Source organism: Xenopus tropicalis, chromosome 7 (genome assembly GCF_000004195.4).
Source record: "Xenopus tropicalis strain Nigerian chromosome 7, UCB_Xtro_10.0, whole genome shotgun sequence".
Taxonomy (NCBI): domain Eukaryota; kingdom Metazoa; phylum Chordata; class Amphibia; order Anura; family Pipidae; genus Xenopus; species Xenopus tropicalis.
This window is the reverse complement of record NC_030683.2, coordinates 38652045-38661833: the sequence shown is the minus strand read 5'-3', so window position 1 is coordinate 38661833 and position 9789 is coordinate 38652045. Positions and strand designations below refer to the sequence as shown.

Sequence of the window (9789 nt, the reverse complement as noted above, 5' to 3'; positions counted from 1 at the left end):
CAACCAGTAGTCTTGATGATTGAATGGACTGTTCCCTTAAGATATACCTGCTATGGTCAGTACCCAGTTTGTTTTGAACTTTATTTAATAAGAAGATAAATCATTTTCATTTAAAGACAAATCTAAACATCAGAGGGGATAAAGTGGACAGGAACAATAACCAGAAAGGAATTGGTATAAACATCTACACAAAATATGTATAAAATGTTAAAAGTTTTAAAACCCTGACAAGTCAGTCAATTCATTGGGGGCAGTGAAATTTACCTTAAGTTTTTTAATTCATTTGTGGTGGAGTTTGTCTTTGGTTAATACGCAAGTTACTTAAGTTTCTAGGAAAGTTATATCATTTTCTATGATAAGGGGGCGACCGGGCCCCCTTACAGAAGATTTCTTCATAAAGTGGTTACTTCTAAATGATAAAAAAGCACTAGAAGTTGAAAAGAAACATCATGGCTGGCAGGTCCAAAGCATATACCAACAAGTTCTACTTAATAAACCTACTGCAACAGCAACCTAAAAAGCATATCAGCACTTTCCATTGACATCTCTATCATGGAGACTTTAATTCCTCTGTAAATCCTAATATTTCTAAAATGTAGGTCATTTCGACCAAATTGAAAACAGAACAGATCTGAAAAGGAATGTTTGTTTTATTTTACTATCAAGTTTATATTACATGAGCAGAGTAAAACTTTGTAGAATCAGGGGCTTATTGGGCTGCGGTTTGCAGAAGGTAATACTGGAGTTTGCTCTTTTTGCAGTGCTTTCTATTTTCACTATTAAAAATTGTTCTTTCATCGTTTCTCTAGTTTCTTGAATTTTGCCTCTGAAAGGAAGAAGAAAGTGAATATTATTATTATTAACATTTATTTATAAAGCGCCAACATATTCCACAGCATTGTAGTTATAAATTACAACAGCTAACAAACTCTCATTTAAGGTATGCATAAATATTAATGCACAGAGCTACTCAAACTAAATAGTTAAATGTATGCTTTTGCCATTAAAGTGATACTGACACAAAAAAAATACTTTTCAATATATTAATGTAAATTAAAAGTTACTTATAGGTCATGTTGATGTTTTTTTGCTGATATGGCTGCTTTTGTAAGTAATTGCTAATTGAAGTCCTAATTGAACCTGACTGTTTTGCAAACCTGACTGTCCCTTCTCAACCTATTAGTTATAGCTTTTAAAGTAAAGTTTTTTTAGGTAAAAAATCTATTCTATCCTGCCCCAATAATTGCCCTATCCTGCAAACCATTTAGTATTTTGAATGCTTTATTACAAAATACCTGTTAAAACTTGGCTTCCGGTCATTATAACAAAGGCGATACAGCGATGCAGGGGAAGCATCCACTATGCAACGATCGATTGATCCTAGCCTGACTCCTTCCTATACAGAAGGAAGGCTAGGATCGATCGCCGCATAGTGGATGCTTCCCCTGCATCGCCGTATCGCCTTTGTTCAAATTACTTCATTCCTTTGGCCAATGGCGATTGTGCGTGCACAAGAACACCTTGGCGGATGCACAAACAGGAATCTGCACAAGGTATGTCCGGGATGCCAAGTAAAATGCCAACACTTAGACAGTATTCTCCAAAGGCGGGGGGGGGGGGGATGTAAATCGCCGGTGGGATGGCATAAGCGTTGCTGCGATGTCCCGAAGTCCCCACAAAATTTCCTCTCAACTTCGGGCGACTTTGGGACATTGCAGCGACGCGTATGCCATCCCACTGGCGATTTACATTCTAGCCGGTGGGATGGCATTGCAGGGATATTAGTCGCCTGTGTAACGAAGATTTGTCGCTGGGTGACTAATCTCCCATGTGCCACTGCCCTTAGTTTGAGAAAAATAACCTGCAATGACTACAATAAAAATGACATTTGCCTTGCCCTACCTAATCTTTTTGAATAGGCGTCCAATTTGTAGGCTGCATTTTCCAAAGAGGCCACCTGCTCTTCAATCTGATTTATTTGTTCAAGATAGGGCTGCAGACTAGCATCTGTAAAACAAAAAACAAAACATAACAGTATATTATTTTTTGCAGAAAATATTAAAATGTGTCTGTAGCAACAATAAACCTTTACTGCAATAAGAAATTAATTATAGAAGTATACTGTGTATTGCAGTGTGAAAAGCATAATGTAGATGTAAACACCAGCCTATTGGGTCTTTGTCCCAGTCCCATGCCCATTGTCTCAGCTGAAACTGTTCAGATCATGGGTTCAGCCTTGGCTAGGCCTGCAACCTTTTAATTGGCTCTCTACTGGCCGATGACACAGGGGGGGTGGAGCCAAGATGTAAAATGGGCAGGACTATGACAAAGATTTGCGAGGAGGCAGGTAATGGGTGGGATGAAGGTAGAACAGGGAGGCAGGATTGGGGTGGATCGGAGGTAGGCTGGAGACAGAACAACCAGGCACTACAAATTTACTGGCAGCTATATTGCCAGTAAATTTGTAATACTGGCCCTGGCTGGTATTTTACTGGCCCGGAGACCACCAAAATCTTGGCAGAAATGGGCAAGTGACTTTGCCACTTTTTTTTTAAGAAGCTCATGGTGAATAGTGAGTAGAGTGCCTATATTCAGAAACTGCCCTAAACTGTTTAAAAAATCTACAGGAATATTAAAACACAAATATAAATATGGGATCCATTATCCAGTAACCCATTATCCAGATAGTTCCAAATTAATGGTAGGCCATCAACCATAGGCTCCATTGTAAGCAAATAATTCTGATATTTTCTCTGAAACTAGGATATCATTTATACTTATTGGAAGCAAAGTAACCCTATTGAGTTTATTTTAAATTATTTTTTTGTAGACTTAAGGTATGGAAACCTGAATAACAGATGGACCCCTTACCTGGAAAACACTGATCTTGAGCATTCTGGATAAGAGGTTCCATACCTGTATTGTATTTTTTAGAATACTACTGAGTAATGCTAATATGCTGAAACTGTGACGGGTTGACTTTATTCCTATATTTTAGAGATATATAACCTCATAAGCTAGGGGTGGTATGGTTAATAATTGCACCACAAAGGAAGCTTTACTGAACATCTGAAAACATTTACATTAAACTAAAGGTATAAAGGAATCCTTGATATTTTATTTTGCAGTGGGTGTGGACAGTCCATGTCTATGACAGAAATCAGACATGGTATAGTGCTGAAGTTAAAATGCTAAGTCTGTCATGAATTAAACAATAAAAATGAATGATATGCATTTAAGAAAATGTTCATGCTGAATTACTCACACTTTTTATTCAAGTCTTTGAGATTCCGACTGATATTACCAGCAATATCTTTCATCTCCATATACTTCAGAGAGGTAAGTTTATTCATATTTTCCAGAAGTTTGTAGTCCTCACTGGTAGCTGGAGTAAGAAAGCGAGTGTTATAAGTGTAATAAGTATTTTATGTCTAATATAGCTTTAATATGGCTGGCCGATTAGGGCTATACAGTCACTATTGAAAGTAGCAAGTTCAAGTCAATACAGATATCTTTTTAAAAAAGCTGCAAATTTAGCACTACATCTAGTAACCCAAAGCAATTATTGAAATCTTTGCTTTTAGGCAGGTAAAAATTAAATGCAATGCAAGCTGCTGATTGGTTGCTTTGAGAATATCTGTTGCATACTTTTATTATATTAACCAAGTCATTTGTTAAATGGTGCTTATCGTTGGCAAAGGAACCACAAAAATCGTAAAAAAACTTGACTTTTTTAAATTGTTACTGCGACAATTTGAAAAAGTCGGGTTTTCAGACAAAGCCCAGCAAAATCACTAAAGTTTCAATACAAAAGAAAGAACTTCAAGGAAAGGGACCTTTGCCATTGACTTCTACATGACTCGACAAGTTTAACCGAATTTGGATTTTTAGCCATTTAGATGCATAGTAAATCTCTGACAAGTTACAGCGTTTTTTCTCTGTGACTTTTTGCGCTAAAAATTCTATTTTGAGTTGGTTAGTAAATGGGCCCCTTGCTTTGAGAAACCTTAGTGTTTCATAGAATAACTATATAAATGCCACAAGGCTGCAAAACTAATCATTTAAACAGTTCATAGTTCTTCTAGGTGACTTCTAATAACCTAATTAATAAAGAGAACCCCATTAAAAGTTTTGTGGTTAAGAGATGAAGTTTTAAAGGGGAATAATATGGTGTAATAATATGTGCATGGGTAGCACTTACTTGTTAGTTCCCCTGTGAGATAAAGTGCCATTTTACTGAACATATCCCTGCAGAGCTCATTGATGTCAGCCTCTGGAGGTTCAACCGCTTCTTCTGCTGTTTCCACTGTAGCATCATCTAAAATGATCAACAAAATACACTTTTAGCTACAGAGTGTAGCGAGTTCCGTTGCTAATTGATCTTTTTTATCATCTTGGGCAAGTAGTCATCTCCCAGGCACCAAGTTCTGACTGTAATATCTAGGGATTAATGCGGCTGAAAGAATTGTGTTAGTTTAGCATATGATTACAAAATTTATAGAATACACTTTTTAAATTTTTTTTTTTAGGATTTGTGATTTATATTTAAAGGGGACCTGTCACCCTAAGAAATAATTCCAAATTCCTTTCTATTGTGTTTGTCAAGCAAATTAAATGTCAATACAAATGACATGAGATGCACAAAGTCACTAGTAAAAATCCTTTAGGTTAATGATTACCCACCCAAATAATCCCATTGGCCAAATCTAGTCCACCCAAAGAAGTTCTGCATAGACAGCATTTACACCATGTCCTGCTAACTACTAAAACTGCAGGGCAGAGATAAGGGGAATTAAGCTAAGTAATCTTTTTGTTCTGTACAGCGTTTGTCTATACAAGGAATGGTTTATGTATCTGTATTATTTATTTAACACCTCTGTATTATTTAACATATTTGTATACAGGTATGGGATCTCTTATGCGGAAACCCGTTATCCAGAAAGCTCAGAATTATGGAAAGCCTGTCTCCCATAGACTCCGTTATAATCAAATAATTGAAAATTTTAAAACTGATTTCCTTTTTCTCTGTAATAATAAAACAGTACCTTGTAATTGATCACAACTAAAATATAAATAATCCTCATTGTATGCAAAATAATCCTAAATCCTATTATAAAAATAATGTTTTATTGATTTTTTCGTAGACTTAAGGTATGGAGATCCAAATTACGGAAAGACCCCTTATCCGGAATACCCTTGGTCCCGAGCATTCTGGATAACGGGTCCGGGTTGCCTTGCGAGGCATTTTCGCCAATTTGCCGAAATCGCCTGCGCAGTGTGTGCCATCCCACCGGCGACTTACATTTTCGCTGGTGGGATGGCAATCTGGGGAGATTAGTCGCCCACGAACAGGGAGATTTGTCGCGGGTGACTAATCTCCCCTTGTGCAAGAGCCCTTAGAAGCCATAAACAGTTACCACTTATTATACTGGTGAAGCCCTTTGGAGCATTGTATACAAATAAGACCAAGGCCCAATTTAAATTCCAGTCCGGACCTGGACTCTTACCCGTTCATCAGTGAGTGTCTCCATCAAAACAGCAATAATCAAGGAGCTTCACACCCCTCCCCCCCTTCCTACGTGTGCCTGTCTGGTTCATAGGTTAAGTATACATTATATTCATTGTTTAGGAAGTTAAATTCAAAGTCTAAAATCATACCAAAATTCTCAAATAATTTTTAGGCCATGTGCACAAAACACATCAGGCGTGTATGTTTTTAATGGATAAGAATCGTATGTGTGAGAAGCCTCTTTGGTTATTGCTTAAAGCTTTGTATCACCCCAAAATTTTGTTTATGTGCCAGAATGTGGGACCTGATGCACACGCCCATGCACTGGCTACACAGTAAGATGCTGAGGAGGGAGGGGGAAAGTAATTGCCTTTATAATGGGTATGTGCCCAACATGTTGGGCATATGTGTTCATGAAAAAAAAGTGGATTTCATGTTAAATTTGAAAAGGACTTTTATTAAACAGCTTTTTATGTCTGGGTTACAGGTCCCCTTTAAATGTATAAAAATGTAACTTTCTATTAACAATGTATATATAGAGCTAGTAACCTATGTACCAGACAGGCACATGTTTTAGGGGGTATTAACCCTATTGTATTGCAAAGAATGTGAATCAGTTTTAAATGTCAACTAATAACAATAAAATAGGTCTCAGTAAGGGGGTTGGTGGTTATGGGTACACCCAGAATTTTATATACCCTTAATTTTTTTCAATGCACCTGCAGTGATGTAAATCACATACCTACATGGGTGTTCACTCATGTAGCTACCTGTACCTTGAGTTTCCATACTGCTAGAAACCTCACCTGGGAAGCTGGCACTTTGATAAGCTGAAATTTTGATAACCTTTTCAAATTGTAGTATGGGCGCCAATGTATCATGCAAACATAAATAAACTGTTTCATTAAAAAAATGCATCACTACTGTCATGATTTTCATGGGATGCAGCAATGCAACAGAGGGTTATGTCACAAGCCTGCTTCATGAATCTTCCTTTATAAATGTCAGGAAAGCAGCGGAAAACAAGTTTACATGTTATTATTAGGAAATTATCTGACCTTGAGATGCAGAAGGAGCCACAGGCTGTTCATTTAAAGGTGGTTTGTCTGGACCTTCTTGTTCAGCCATAGTAGTAAAATAACCTGGACCTTTCTTTGGTTCCTTTGCCACTGGGAATCTGTAACAGAGTAAATGTAACTCTTACACAATTAAATGGATACTGCCAACAACATGCAAATTATTTACATTTGCCTACAACAATTTGAAATCCTTTTTTTTGGAGAAAACAAAAGTTTGAGTTTAGTGGCGGTACAGCTATTGACACTTTTGTTCTTCCATTGGGGTATCTGTTTCTTGCTAATTTTTTTTTGTTTTCTTTCTGAAATAGAAGGCCCAACTGGCAGAGCAGGGATTTTATATATTCTGTATACACTAAAGGTGGCCACACACGTGGCGATTTGCGATCGTTTGTGCGACCATCAGTCGCACGAAAGATCGTTAAATCCGCCACTAACCTTCAGGGCTGAAACGGCAGATAGGAAGTAGAAACAATAGGATTTCCACCTCCTTCTGCCGATTCAGCCCTGACGGCAGATTTTGCTCAGGCGCCTTCTATGGCGCCCGATCAAAATCTTTTAACCTGGCCGATCGGCGAGTCGACCGATATCAGCAGACTCCTGCGATATCGGTCGACTCGCCGACTTGCCATACAAGCACCGAATATCGTATGAAACAAGGTTTTGTACGATATTATCGGTGCGTGTATGGCCAGCTTTAGAATCAGATCCAATGGAAAGGTCCATGTATTGCTTGGTTTACTGTAGTCTTGTGAAGTTTTCTCCTGCAGACAGAAAAACCGAAGCGATGTGCATAGGCGTTTCCACTGGCGATTCCCTTTGTTGCCAGTGAAAGGGAATTTTGAAGCAGTTAGTCGCCCGCGGTAGCAGAGGTCTATTTTGGGTGATTAAATCAATCCATGGGACATTAGCGTTAGGGCCTCGGTGGGCCGAGGGCTAAGATCCAATCCTGCAAGGGCAGGAAGCGAATCTGGCAGTGACTGTACCAGGTTGGTGCTAATATGAAACGTGAAATGCCACACTCATCTCCCTCTACAAAAGCACAGGCACATCTAATACATGCAGAGAGAGAACTGCCATTAGCAGAGGGTGATTATTTGGTTTAGGGAGGCTAGTTATTGCAATAGTCATAGTAAACTGGAACACAAATTCAGCTAAGTAAAATAAATTCTTTTATTATGTTATAGAATGACCAATTCTAAACAACTTTTCAATTGGTCTTCATAAAAATGATTTGCCTTCTTCTGCTAACTCTTTCCAGCTTTCAAATGGGGGTCACTGACCCCAGCAAGCCAAAGAATTATTGCTCTTTAAGGTTTTTAAGGAATTATTCTTTAAGGAATTATTGCTCTTTTTATTGTTACTTTTTATAACTTGATTTTCTGTTCAGGTCTTCTCCTTACCAAGCTCTTAATCAAACCACTCCCTGGTTGCTAAGGTAATTTGGATCCTAGCAACCAGACAACTACTGAAATTCCAAACTAGAGGGCTGCTGAACAAAAAGTAAAATAACTAAAAAACTACAAATAATAAAAACTGAAGACCTATTGAAAATTGTCTCTAAATAAAACTCTCTAAAAGTTAACCCAAAGGTGAACAACCCTTTTAATGCCCCAGAATAGTGCATGAATGAAGAACCAATTTCCCTCTCAACATGTGGCAGAATAAGTGCATTGCCAATTCCACGTATAATAATGCTCAAGAACTATTATTATTATTCTTTATTTACAGCAGCAATATATTCTATGGCCCCATACAGATAAATTACACATCATTCCCATTGGTCCCTGCCCCAGTGGACCACTATCACATTCCCATCAATCCCTGCCCTAGAGATCTTACAATCTAAGATCCCTATTACATTCCCATCAGTCCCTGCCCTAGTGAGCTTACAATCTAAGATCCCTATTACATTCCCATCAGTCCCTGCCCTAGACAGCTTACAATCTAAGATCCCTATTACATTCCCATCAGTCCCTGCCCTAGAGAGCTTACAATCTAAGATCCCTATTACATTCCCATCAGTCCCTGCCCTAGAGAGCTTACAATCTAAGATCCCTATTACATTCCCATCAGTCACTGCTCAAGGGAGCTTACAATCTAAGGGCCCTATCATATCCCCATCAGTTCATGCCCCAGTGAGCTTACAACCTAATGTCCCTATTATATTATTAAGAGCCAGTTATCCTGCCTGTATGTATTTGGAGTGTGGGAGAAAACCGGGGTATATACAGACTAAAAAATAAAAATGCAGATTCCAAATAATACCCCAGAGTTATTATGGGTCAAATACAATGCCATTTCCATAAACATTATGCCCAGAGAACACAGCACAGTACAATCTTTTATTCCAAATTTCCTCAAGCAGATATATATGGTACTGCACAAAGACACACACAGGATCCGATTTAGATATGTACATAAAGGCAGTCAGAAAACAAACCCAGATATCTCCCATCCCCTAACTAAGCACTTCTTTCTATCTCTTTAGGTATCCACTGCACTGGTTATGTGAGCAGCAATTGTGGCCCCATAGGGATGTACTGATTGCCTGTGTCTACACAGTGTTTTCCTTTCAGGCATGTGTCACTATTATCAGACATGTTATACATACATGTTGGGCACTGACTCACTGTTCTCTGCAGTTCCGAGCTTAGATCTTCCCTGTCTTCCCTGACACTCTGAGCTCTCTGCCTCTAGTTCCTGCCCTCCTCCTGCTCCCTCCTCCCTGCACAGTTAAAAACTGACTGGTTTAGCCTGTGCTTCATTGGCTGCCGGTGATGTCAATCAACTCCCCCACTTGCGCCTGCCCAGGATAGCCAATGTTGCATTGGCTGCTTGCGATGTCAGTCAATTCCCCTACTCGTTCTGCGCTCACAGTAAGCTTAGGCCTGGGGGTTTGTTTTGGGGGGAGGGAAAGATACTGCACCATAGTGGCACAGTGAGCCCTGGGCAGGTGCCCCAGTTGCCCTTTTATTAAAGTGGCCCTGGTACTGATGAGGGATCAAGGCATAATCTTCTATCTGATCCATGTCTGCTGTATGGGATCCGGACCACAAGGGGCATTGAAACCCTAGAAGGAGAACCTTAAACTTCCCTAAGCTGTCTCCTCATGGTGTCACATCCTGCTGTCTCTGTTCTGCCTTTACTGCACTGACCTTGATCATCTGTTTGTGCTATATTGCCTCTGTGGATCTGTGAGTA

At 39.0% G+C, this 9789-nt stretch overlaps 2 protein-coding genes across 5 annotated transcripts in view; one reads left to right on the top strand and one right to left on the bottom strand.

Moving 5' to 3' along the window:
- Positions 1 to 632: 632 nt before the first annotated feature.
- The window catches only part of bloc1s2 (biogenesis of lysosomal organelles complex-1, subunit 2), a 9304-nt gene continuing 147 nt past the window's right edge, over positions 633 to 9789 (bottom strand). The window contains exons 1-6 of one of the 3 annotated variants that reach the window (XM_012966489.3): positions 9200 to 9308; positions 6568 to 6686; positions 4202 to 4318; positions 3266 to 3385; positions 1903 to 2007; positions 633 to 826 (exon numbers count right to left, since the gene is read on the bottom strand). In XM_012966489.3, the coding sequence (XP_012821943.1) occupies positions 795 to 826; positions 1903 to 2007; positions 3266 to 3385; positions 4202 to 4318; positions 6568 to 6637 (444 nt within the window). In that variant the 5' untranslated portion in view covers positions 6638 to 6686; positions 9200 to 9308 and the 3' untranslated portion in view covers positions 633 to 794. 3 annotated transcript variants of the gene reach the window in all.
- Positions 9397 to 9789, top strand: part of slc25a16 (solute carrier family 25 member 16) — a 20510-nt gene continuing 20117 nt past the window's right edge. The window contains exon 1 of one of the 2 annotated variants that reach the window (XM_031904903.1): positions 9397 to 9665. The gene's annotated coding sequence lies outside the window, so the exon portion shown is untranslated. Of the gene's footprint in view, positions 9783 to 9789 lie in introns of both variants that reach the window. The other variant, XM_031904902.1, reaches the window with a different exon arrangement.